We start from the raw sequence: 12,451 nt of genomic DNA, 5'->3' as shown, positions 1-12,451 counted from the left end.
AGATGTAAATGGCAACCCACCCCAGTATTCTTGCCTGGAGAATCCCATGGACAGAGGCGCCTGGCAGGCCACAGTCCATGGGGTTGCAAGAGTTGGACATGACTTAGCAACTAAATGATGATGATGGATTTTCAGTACTGAAACTTTGACTTATAGATAGAAAATCTTTAGAATTTAGGATTGCACACTTTCTTTTTCAGATTGTTCATGGTTGTTATTTTGATAATTATTTATTCTACCACACAGTAGCTCCCAGTGCAGATGTAGATGGTGTGAGGCATAGGGCTGACATCAGAAGTAGTCTGCTGCTGCTGCTGCTAAGTCACTTCAGTCGTGTCCGACTCTGTGCGACCCCATAGACGGCAGCCCACCAGGCTCCCCCGTCCCTGGGATTCTCTAGGCAGGAACACTGGAGTGGGTTGCCATTTCCTTCTCCATGCATTAAATGCATGAAAGTGAAAAGTGAAAGTGAAGTCGCTCAGTCATGTCTGACTTTTCGAGACCCCATGGACTGCAGCCCACCAGGCTCCTCCATCCATGGGATTTTCCAGGCAAGAGTACTGGAGTGGAGTGCCATTGCCTTCTCCATCAGAAGTAGTCTGGAAGTTGTTTTATTGAAGTCCCAGATAATGTGTGCATTTCTTTCTCTCTCTCATGGCATACCAAAGAGGTCAGCTTTGGCTTCTCCCTATAAGAGTAAGTGTGGAATTTAAGCCCCAACCAGCTTCTCCCACATTATGTCCTAGTACTAGAAGCCAGTCTGCTGGGTTATGGACATCTATTGGCTTAGCAGCAGCATTCAAATCATCAGTGTGGTGCTGGTGAATCGAAGAGGGGAGGATACGTATCAGTCTCCACTAAAGGAAAGTGGGAGGAAGGACGGATATAACTTGAAAAAGCATATTTAACAAACCTGTTCTTTTTGTTATATAAACTACATCTTTTCTGGAATTAGGAATGCGCTTAAAATAGAAGGAAATGGCAACCCACTCCAGTACTCTTGCCTGGAAAATTCCATGGACTGAGGAGCCTGGTGGGCTACAGTCCATGGGGTCTCAAAGAGTCGGACATGACTGAGCGACTTCACTTAAAATAGAATGAAGGCAATGTCATGGGAGTTTGGGTTTTAGAACAAGGGTTCTATAGAACATTATATATTACCTTGTGGTTATATAATCATATATATATATATAAACAAATAAGCATGCTCTGTTCCAGTGAACTTATATAATCGGTTGGTGGACTGCATTTGGCATGTGGATCATAGCTTGCTGACCCCTACTCTGGAGTCTTCCTACTCAAAATGTGGTCCTGGGACCAACAGCAGGGACATCATTTGAGAACTCAGTAGAAATACAGAACTCAGGCCCCATTCCTCTTCAGCTCAGTCAGAATCCTCATTTTAATAAGCTCCCCAGGCGATTTGTGGGCACTTTTAAGCTTGATAAGTACTACTCTAGAGAAAGCCTTGACCTTCATCACAAGTATGTGCCATGGCATAGTGATGTTCAACGCCTAGTGGTGTCAGTGCTTAGATCTGTGCCGCTCTTGTGCTATCACACGTACCAGTTTAGCATTCGTGGAAAGAAGCTGGTACCAAGAATGTGTCTTCCTGGGACTTCCCTGGCATCCAGTGGTTAAGACTCCAGGCTTCCAACGTAGGGAGCGTGAGTTTGATCCCTGGTGTAGGAACTAAGATCCCAATGGCCGGGCAGCAGGCCAAGAGAAAAAGTTTAATTATACAGGTATTGATGTTGGCCTATAAAATTTTATACATTCCTGCTTTTAGTTTCTTTAATAATCTGCCTATGAAAAATTTAGTGACTATTAAAAAGAAAAAAAAAAGAATGTGTCTTTCTGGATATTCTTGAACATCTTTACATTTGCATTTCTAGACCTGGCAGAAGACCCCTGGGATTTTTGTCTTTAATATGTTCAAAGAATAGCTTGGACTCTGATGAAGCTACACAGGTTCATAGTAAGAAACGCCTAAAACCTGTTATACCTGTATCAAGACAAAATTTGAAAAGATCTAATCTGCCTAGTGTAAGCCAGAAAAAAACTCAAGAGTCCTCTGATGTTCCATCTCCAAGTGTTGTTGACAATACTCAACCTACGAATAATGATGGTTCAGCAACTCAGGTATGTGATAACTGTTCTTTGTTTATTTGTATAGGATGGATTGGTTATCAGGCTCAACTAGGAAAGACATGGTAATTGCTTTCTTCATCTGGATGTCAGAAATTATTGCAGGGCAACTCCAGTCCATCTCCTTGCTCTCCTACCCTGCTTATTAGAAGAAGATAAGGTGCTGAATTAGAAAGTTACAGCTAGTTTAGTACAGAGCCATTGAACTAACCATAAATGAACACTTAATTGCCAGTCCTTTACTGCAAAGATCCTTCTGACCTTTTTGCTCCTTTTGTGGAAGCAAAACAAAGCAGTACTTGCATTTTATTTCCTTTAGGAAAAACGTCCTGACACCTACAGGAATTCAAGGAATGGTAAAATTAGAATTTGCTTGCATGTTTCATTTCTGTGCATTCTAAAGCTGTCATAGTAAGTACTAGGGCACAAAAATCTGGGAACTTATATCAAAGACTTTGGAAGAATATTGGGGTGACTTATCTCAACAAAGAAAAGGCTGGTGACTATTATTGGATAGCATGGAGCCTCAAAGGAAAGAGTATTTTTGTAAAGAACATTTTTAACATTTTAAAGTATTTTATGTTATTTCCTACAATTATATTCTGAGACCAGAATTTCATGAGTCTTTATTATTGTCACCAAATTCCTTTGGAGAATAGTAATTACCAAGTGTAACCGTGCCAGTTTGGTCCCGTCTTTACCAGCCTGAGATATTACTTTTCAAAATACACTTGTTTTTCTTATTTAATATAGTGGTGGAGGAGTGGAAATGTAATTTCATTTTCTGAAAATTAGGTATGTATTTATTTCTGGCTCTGCTGCGTCTTTGCTGCAGTGTGAGGGCGTTCTCTTGGAGGCCGGCAGGGGCTACTCTGTGGTTGCCGTGTGTGGGCCCCTCTGTGGTGGAGCCCGGGCTCCAGAGTGTTGGCTCAGCAGTTGTGACACAGGGCTTAGTTGCCCCAAGGCACTTAGGATCTTCCCAGACCAGGGACTGAGCCCACGTCCCCTGCATTGGCGGGCAGATTCTCAACCCCTGGACCACCGGGACTCCTGTCATTTCACTTCTAAAATTTGCATTTCTTCAGTTATTAGTGAGTTGGTTTTTTTCCCGCTTATATTTACTAGATTCTGTTTCTGTCTTTTTTTAAATTGCTGTGTTGTTTTTGCTTGCTGATTTATAGCTTTTGGAATCCCAGTAGTTTTCTTTTGTATGAGTTCTTTATGCATGTAAATAAGCCACATACCTTTTAGCTCTTTACTACAAGTATTTTTTCCAAGTTTGTTTGCTTTTTAAAATTTTGTTACACCTAACTTTTAAATGTTTAGTTAAATCTATTACTCTTCTCTTTGTAAGTTATTAAATTACTTTTATGATTAAAAGTTTTTCTCCACAGGTATAAAATTTTGAATAATCAGTTTTAAAATTTTATTCATGGTTATTGACGTTGGTATATAGTGTGAGGCGAGGATTTAATCTAAATATCATCCTCAACTTGCTGCTTTGTTTTTTTGACTAACATATTCCACATGTTTTAAAATGCATAACCTACAAAAGAGAGTTTATAGTAAAATGTTTCCCACATCTGTCCTTTAGCTTTGTAGTTCCTCCTTTCTGCAGGTGTGTCGTGTTATCAGATTTTGGTTTACTTTTCCAGAGACTTTTTAATATACACAAATATAAACATTTTTCTTCTTCTTTTACATAAATAATGGCATGTCACCTCTTCTTTGCTTTTCATGTGTAGCAGTGTGGCTTTGAGACATTACAAAACAGTAGATAAAAGGCTTCCTTCTCTCTATTGCTCTTTCTTTTTTAAAAAAAAAGATATTTACTTTTACTTATGTGTTTGTTTGGCTGCACCAGATCTTTGTTGCAGCACGCGGGATCTTTAGTTGTAGCATGCAAACTCTTAGTTGTAGCACGTAGGAACTAATTCCCTGACCAGGGATCAGACCTGGGCCCCTGCATTGGGAGCAGAGTCCCAGCCACTGGACCACCAGGGAAGTCCTTTGCTCTCTTTAAAAAAATTGAATTATTAACTTTTTATTTTGAGATAATTATAGATTATCATGGAGTTATAAACAACCATATGGAGGAATCTCATCTATCCTTCACTCAGTTCTCCCCAGTGGTAACATCTTATGAAACTCTCCTCCAGTATCACAACCGCTATACTGACATTACGATAGTCAAGATACAGAACAGTTCTGTCACTAGAGGGATCTTTTGTTTAGCCCTTTTATAGACACACCCACTTCCCTGCCACCCCCACTGTCCCCTTATTTTCTGGTAACCTGGTTTCCAGTAAATGTGTCTTTTTGGGACTTACCTGGTGGTCCAGTGGCTAAGACTCTGTGCTTCCAATGCTGGGGGTCCTGGTGCGATCCCTGGTCAGGGACCTAGATCCCACGTGGCACAATTAAGAGTTCACGTGCTGCAACTGAAGATCCCGTGTGCCGTAACTCAGACTGCTGCTACTGCTACTGCTGCTAAGTCGCTTCAGTTGTGTCCGACTCTGTGCAACCCCGTAGACGGCAGCCCACCAGGCTCCCCCGTCCCTGGGATTCTCCAGGCAAGAACACTGGAGTGGGTTGCCATTTCCTTCTCCTGTGCATAAAAGTGAAAAGTAAAAGTGAAGTTGCTCAGTCGTGTCCGACTCCTAGCAACCCCATGGACTGCAGCCTACCAGCCTCCTCCGTCCATGGGATTTTCCAGGCAAGAGTACTGGAGTGGGGTGCCATTGCCTTCTCCAATAACTCAGACTGGGTGCAGCCAAATAAATAAGTAAAATAATTGTATATTTCTCTTTTAAAAAGTGTGTCACCCCAAGAATGTTTTATAAATGGAATCATGGCTTTGGGACTAGTGTCTCTTCAGTAGTGAGTCATCCAGACGGTTTTACATATCAGTAGTTTATTCCTTTTTGTTGCTGGATAGTATTTCCTGGTGTGGATGTGCCAGCTTTCTTTATCCATTTACCCACCAAAGGACATCTAGTGGTTTTCAGAGTTTGTTATTATAAATAAAGCTGTGAGCTTCTGCATGCAACTTTTTGTGTGGACATAAATTTTCCTTTTTTTTTTTCAGGAATAAGTGCCCTCATTGTTTTTGATGATTCTGTAATATTGCATTGTTTGAGGGTACCATAGAGCGATACTGGTCTCACACAGGCATTTAAGTTACTCCTAATTGTTTGCTATTTCAAACAGTGTAGTAACAACTCATATATAAATAGACCATTTTTCACATTTTGGGTTAAATTCCTAGAAATTGAATTGCTGGTCTAAAGAAATGATTTTCCTTTTGACAGACACTGCCTGATTATCCTCCATAGGGATTGTATCAGTTTCAGTTCATAACAGCAATGTATGAGAGAGCCTTTCCCCTCACAATAGTATATTATTAATGTTGTTCATTTTTTATCTTCTTCATAGATTTAATGAACACATGTGTCTGTGATATAGGTTGCAGTTTTTTGTCCCTCTGTGGCATTTATCTTTTGATTTTGTATATGGTGGTTTGTGCCATGCAGGTATTTTTTATTTTTATGTACATGAATTTATCAATCTGCTATGATTTCTGGCTTTCATGTCATTCCTTCACACTCTGTCCCCACCCTAAGATTATAAACCATTTTCCTATGGTATTTTACAGTAGATTGTTTTGAAACTCAATTGTAGTTTTGGCGAGGCTGCACCTTTGTTGCTGCACAGGGTTTTCTCTGGTTGCGGCGAGCGGGGGCTGCTCTCTAGTTGTGCTGTGCGGGCCTCTCACTGTGCTGAGCTCTTGTTGCAGGGCACGGGCTTGGAGTGCATGGGCTTTGGTTGTCGTGGTGCGTGGGCTCGGTGGTTGTGGCATACAGGCTTAGTTGTCCCACAGCATGTAGGTCTCACTGGACCAGGGACTGAACCTGGGTCTCCTGCACTGGCAGGTGGATTCTCTACCACTGAGCCACCAGGGAGCCCCTATGGTCGATTTTTAAAAATGTTTTTACATTTAAGTTTATTGATCCATCTAGAACTTGTAATGGTGAAGTATAATAGGTTGGATTTCCTTTTTGTGAGACAGTTATACAGTTGTCCAGTATTATTTATTGGATTATCCACCTTTTCTCAATTTTTTTTTGAAATAACACTTTTATCAGGACTAAATTTCCATCCATATGTGTTAGGGATATTTCTAGTCTATTTCACTGATATGCATGTCTGTTCCTGTACCAGTACCATGCCGTCTTAATTTTTCTAGATTTATAAGTATGCTAATTTTTGATAGAATTGCTTTGATTTGTGATATTTCCTTATGTACCATTCTGTTTCATGGGTCCTATTTTGGTCATTAAAATGTTTTCATTTAGATTTAATAGTGTTATATTTTCTATGTTATTAATTTTTTCACAGAAATTTGAAGTAATAAACATGTACATTACAGTTAATCTAGTTATGTCTAGTATTGTATATTTGTTGGTTTTATTATTATAACTAATGCTGCAAAGGTTATCTCTTACTATGTTTAGGATTATTTCCTTAATATAACAGCACAGAAATTAAATTATTGGGTCAGTGGGTATAAACATATTTAAAGCTCTTATAGTGATAAAGAATCTGCCTGCCAGTGCGGGAGACACAGGTTCTATTCCTGGGTCAGAAAGATCCCCTGAGTAGGAAATGGCAACCCGCTCCAATATTCTTGCCTGGAAAATTTCATGGACAATGGAGCCTGGTGGGCTACAGTCCATGGGGTCGCAAAGAGTCATACGTTGCTGAGAGACTGAGTGAGTGAGTACTTATTGCTATATTGCTTTTCAAACAGGTATCAATTTAGACTACCACTATCAATATAAATGTTATACTGCATACTTAATTTTATTATCTTTTTAGGTTTCTCATAATCGTCCCTTACCAAAAGGAGAATGTAAAGGTGGCCAAAACCGGGTGCCTGAAGAGGAGCCAACCACAGTCTCTGAATATTTCTTTAACGATATCTTTATTGAAGTGGATGAAACAGAATAGAAAATCGCCTTTTTTATTTTCTTTTTAAGTCTAGGATTTCCAGAATCAGTTATATCAACAAAGCAGTATTTAGAAAGAAGCATCACTGGCAGTTTTTCTTTAGGTTGATTTTGAGTATTTATTCAGCTTGATTTGAAGCTTTTATAATCAGTGAAAAACATTGCTGGGGTCCTTGTCATTCTGATTGGCTCAGCATTTTGGAAATATCAACCAGTTAAGACTGCTTTCTCAGACAGAAATAACAGGTCTTGTTTACATTTTGACTCTTTCTGTATTGAACACACATGAACATCCTCGAATGTTGTGGATAATGTCTGTGTAAGTCACAGTGCTGATGTATTTGGAAGTGGATTGTATTTAACGTTTAGCGAACCTTTTGTGAAGGTTTTTTTATGTTTGCGTAGGGTTTTTGTTTTTGTTTTAGGATTTTGGGGGGTTTGGGTGTTTTTTTTTAATTTTTATTTTTTAGTATGGTGAAAGTCTTTTCATTTGCCTCTAAATATATGAAAGGAAATTGTGAAACTCCAGTTTAGTATGGTAACTGTTAAAAACTTTTCTATTATCATCTATTTGACTGAAAAATGTGTATTTTTCTAATTCATATTGATGTAACATTAGTCCTAATTGAAGAACTAGTATTTAAACTTACTATTTATAAAGATAAAACATCAAAAAGCTTATTTATTTTTAAATTTTTTATTTAAAAGAATATTCAGTTTTAATTTTTTACCCCTGAGATTATGGGTAAAGAAAGCATTAACAAATTTATGTTTGTCTCCTTTCCCGCTTTAATTTTAAAGATATTTAAAGTGATATAACTAAAGTATTTGAATAGTATATATGTTTGAATACATTTTTTTCTCATAGTTCAGTATATTGACTTTGTACTGTGAATTTTTTGTTTTTCTTATTTCTTAGATAATCTCAGGATTTGTATGGGAAAAAAAAACCTTAACCTTATTTATGAGGCAAATTTCCATACAAAACTCAGTCTCCATTACATAAACATAGCTCACATACACACATTCCTTTTTTAAAAAACAATTTCTTGTTTTCTTTCCCCCATTAAATTCTCCTTAAGGACCTAAGTATGTAGGTCTTTATGGACAGAGCATAATTGAGATGTTAAAAACAGAAAATAAGATCACAATAAGCGTTTATTAAGTCAGTGATTATCATCAATATGAATTTATGGGTTGGGTTTAAATTTTGAGATTTTGTGATTTACGTAGGTAATTCCTTTATCCACCCAAGCAAATCTTTGTGGTTCAAATTAAACTTCTGAAAAAACAGAATTATTCTTTTATATGAAAAGCCCTCTGGGTTGATAATGCCTTGGATCAGGAATCAGAAACATTTTCTGCAAAAATATTTTCGAATCCGTGGGCCAGATGCCTTCTGTGGTAACTACTCGACTCTGCCACTTCAGTATGAAAACAGCCACAGGCAATACTTACACGATGGGCACAGATGGGTTGGCCCCTGTATTAGACAGTAGTTTTCCTACCTTAAGGTGCTGATGTCATTACCTATGAGATATTTGTCCCGAAATGATGAGTTGTGCCTAACAAAGAAAACTGTTGATTGCATTATGAAATCAGTATTTCAGTTGGGAAGATATTCTAATGTCTAATTATGTTTGTAAATTGAAAATTATAAAAAATGGTGACCAGTTTTCAGGTTCACTAGTAAAACTGGATTTAGCTTGGCAAGTATAACGGTAATCCTAATGTATTAAAACAATTGATATTAGAACATTTCTTATTCATTGCCTTATAGTGAAATTTACAGTTTAAACTTTTTTGTCATAAAGGAGGATTTAGAAGGAAATTCTCTATAGATACGCATTTATTTATTTCATGTGATTAATATGTTACAAAAACCATGGTCGTAAATCACATTGCTATTTTAAATGCCGTTTTTATACATTTTAAAAGTCTCATTCTGAAAAAGTTTCTTTAGTTCATGTTAGTTTAGGTGTTAGGTTGTCATAGCTAAACTATGATTTTATCCCTTGTTTAATATAACTTTAAATGTGTTAACATCTGTCTCTTGTTCATCTACAATGAGTCAATTTTGTGGAAGATGTAACTTCTTACTGTATAAAGGATAATTTTATCTTTGGGCATTCATTGCATTAGAGAATCAAGTCAGCTAAATTCTCCTACTGTTATATCCTTAAAACTACTCTTAGAAAAAGAAAATCAGTGTAATTTACCTTACAAGGGGGAAAGACTTGTTCACACCTGTGTTTAATCTGACTCATATAAAGATCATGTGAAGAATTTGTATTTTATAAATTTTCAAAGAGATATGATTAAAGGTCTTTATTTTTTTCTTGTCTTTTCCTCCTGAACACTTATATCTTAGCAAGTGATCAACATGATGACTTAAAAGCCTAATTGTTGGTAAATGATTGAGGCACAGATAAAAATATGATATCCACTGCTTACCACCATGTTTTTTGAAATATAGGTCACCATGTATATTATCTTGCTTAAAGAAGTCTTTGACAAAAAGCAATATCTGTCATTGTAAATTTTCTTGTTCTAAAGAAAGCAGTTATATATTCTGTAGGTGTAAATTATGTAAATAAAAGTTATTTTATATTATTTGTTGTGTCCTTTTTTTCAAATGACAATAAAGATATTAATGTGTTAGTGAACGAAAAATAGTCTTAGAAGTACAGTTTACACTTCCACAAAGATATAGTATAATTGGAAGAGTTAATTTTTTCTCTCATATATGCTGTGAAGGGTATTATTTTGATTTTGCAAGAGTAAAGAATAGATTTTCCCCACATCTGGGACATATGAAAAGTTGCTTACTTTTTTGTTTATTTGCTCCTCATGCAATGAAATTTTAGATAAAAGAACTCAATCTCTTTTACTTTTTTTTTTTTTTTTCCTGGAGAGAAAGGCAAATGGGAAACTTCAGTTATGGATATAAACCTAGACTTCTGACAGTGTCTGACCAGACTTTTAAACTTTTTGTCTGGCATAAAAGGATTTTTTATTTTCTTAAAACTCCTCCCCACTCTTTTCCTGCTTTCTCCCAATATGTTAATCACAATTTGGGTTTTCATATTCAGTATTTGTATGGTATTAGTGGAAGTTATTCACTGCTCTACCACCTGATGAACTTAGATGACATTTCCTTTCTGGTACAGCTCCTTGTTTTTCTTGTTTTTCTTCATTTGCTTTGGGTTTGTTTTTGAACCTGTAGCTTAACCTTCATACCCTCCAGCAAGTCTGGTTATACTTTATATATAAGTTTATACTTTTCGACATGGTCAAGTTGTCAGATAAATTATTTCCTTCTTCTTCCCCCTCCTCCCCCACCCCCCTACCACCCCACTCCTGGAAAACTTACGAAAATCTTCCTTCCTGCTTTCATCTCAACTGAGTCTTCACAGGTCTCCATGTGCAGCACAGTTGCCATGCTGGGTCTTCTCTTGTGAGTCCACTACCCTTCTTTGGTGGTTTGGACTCCCTATTTCTGGAGCCCATGTCTTTGTTTTTCTTGATTTGATTCGGAGAAGGATATCTTCCCCTATTTACTGCAGAAGGGTATGTGGATGATACTGTAACTTGAGACTTTACGTGTCTGAGAGTTTCTTTTTTCTATTCTCTCACTTAGTTGGGCTCTAAGTGGAATTCTTGAGTAATTTGAAAATAGTTTCCGCTTCATTTCAGAATCATCCTCTGATTATATTCTGGTCTTCAGTGTTTAAAAAAGTCTGCTGCTATTCTGATTCCCTGTCCTTTGAATGTGGGCCACTGTTTACATGTTTTCTGACCCTGGTACTCTGCATAGTGGGCTTCCCTGTGGCTCAGTGGTACAGAATCTGCCTTCCAAGCAGGAGACTCGGGTTCAGTGCCTGGGTCAGGAAGATCGCCTAGAGAACGAAATGGCTACCCATTCCAGTATTCTTGCCTGGAAAATCCTATGGACAGAGGAGCCTAGTGGGCTAGTCCCTGGGGTCCTAAAAGAGTCAGATATAGCTTAACAACTGCACCACCACCATGGTGCACGATAATGTGCCACCCCCATCGCTTCCTGCCCCCACATGTCATGGGCCTTTTTAATATGGAAACCCATTTCCTTCCCTTCTGGCAAAAGTTCTTGCATTATTACTTTGATAATTTCTCTCTTCCATTTTCACTGTCTGCTACCTGAAATTCCTATGAATCAGATTTTTAAATCTCCTTTCAGTCAGTTCAATTCAGTTCAGTCGCTCAGTCGTGTCTGACTCTTTGCGACCCCATGAATCACAGCACGCGAGGCCTCCCTGTCCATCACCATCTCCCGGAGTTCACTCAAACTCACGTCCATTGAGTCGGTGATGCCATCCAGCCATCTCATCCTCTGTCATCCCCTTCTCCTCCCGCCCCCAATCCCTCCCAGCATCAGAGTCTTTTCCAATGAGTCAACTCTTCGCATGAGGTGGCCAAAGTACTGGAGTTTTCAGCTTTAGGATCAGTCCTTCCAAAGAAATCCCGGGCTGATCTCCTTCAGAATGGACTGGTTGGATCTCCTTGCAGTCCAAGGGACTCTCAAGAGTCTTCTCCAACACCACAGTTCAAAAGCATCAATTCTTCGGTGCTCAGCTTTCTTCACAGTCCAACTTTCACATCCGTACATGACTACTGGAAAAATCATAGCCTTGACTAGACGGACCTTTGTTGGCAAAGTAATGTCTCTGCTTTTGAATATGTTATCTAGGTTGGTCATAACTTTCCTTCCAAGGAGTAAGGGTCTTTTAATTTCATGGCTGCAGTCACCATCTGCAGTGATTTTGGAGCCCCCAAAAATAGTCTGCCACTGTTTCCACTGTTTCCCATCTATTTCCCATGAAGTGATGGGACCAGATGCCATGATTTTCGTTTTCTGAATGTTGAGCTTTAAGCCAACTTTTTCACTTTTCTCTTTCACTTTCAAGAGGCTTTTTAGTTTCTCTTCACTTTCTGCCATAAGGGTGGTGTCATCTGCATATCTGAAGTTACTGATTTTCTCCCAGCAATCTTGATTCCAGCTTGTGCTTCATCCAACCCAGCATTTCATGTGATGTACTCTGTATATAAGTTAAATAAGCAGGGTGACAATATACAGCCTTGATGTACTCCTTTTCCTGTTTGGAACCAGTCTTTTGTTCCATGTCCAGTTCTAACTGTTGCTTCCTGCATACAGGTTTCTCAAGAGGCAGATCAGGTGGTCTAGTATTCCCATCTCTTTCAGAATTATCCACAGTGTGTTGTGATCCACACAGTCAAAGGCTTTGGCATAGTCAATA

The 12,451-nt window shown here is 38.2% G+C and overlaps 1 protein-coding gene across 2 annotated transcripts in view; it reads left to right on the top strand.

The window, feature by feature from the left end:
• Positions 1–9,770, top strand: part of BDP1 (B double prime 1, subunit of RNA polymerase III transcription initiation factor IIIB) — an 85,260-nt gene extending 75,490 nt beyond the window's left edge. Inside the window, exons 38-39 of one of the 2 annotated variants that reach the window (XM_027520525.1) lie at positions 1,896–2,142; positions 7,027–9,770. In XM_027520525.1, coding sequence (XP_027376326.1) covers positions 1,896–2,142; positions 7,027–7,158 — 379 coding nt within the window. In that variant the 3' untranslated portion in view covers positions 7,159–9,770. Of the gene's footprint in view, positions 1–1,895; positions 2,143–2,467; positions 4,540–7,026 lie in introns of those variants that run through there. The other variant, XM_027520526.1, reaches the window with a different exon arrangement.
• The last annotated feature ends 2,681 nt before the right edge of the window (positions 9,771–12,451 follow it).

This window comes from Bos indicus x Bos taurus, chromosome 20 (assembly GCF_003369695.1).
Source record: "Bos indicus x Bos taurus breed Angus x Brahman F1 hybrid chromosome 20, Bos_hybrid_MaternalHap_v2.0, whole genome shotgun sequence".
NCBI lineage: Eukaryota > Metazoa > Chordata > Mammalia > Artiodactyla > Bovidae > Bos > Bos indicus x Bos taurus.
The sequence above is the reverse complement of the archived record's forward strand: the minus strand, read 5'-3'. Positions and strand labels throughout refer to the sequence as shown.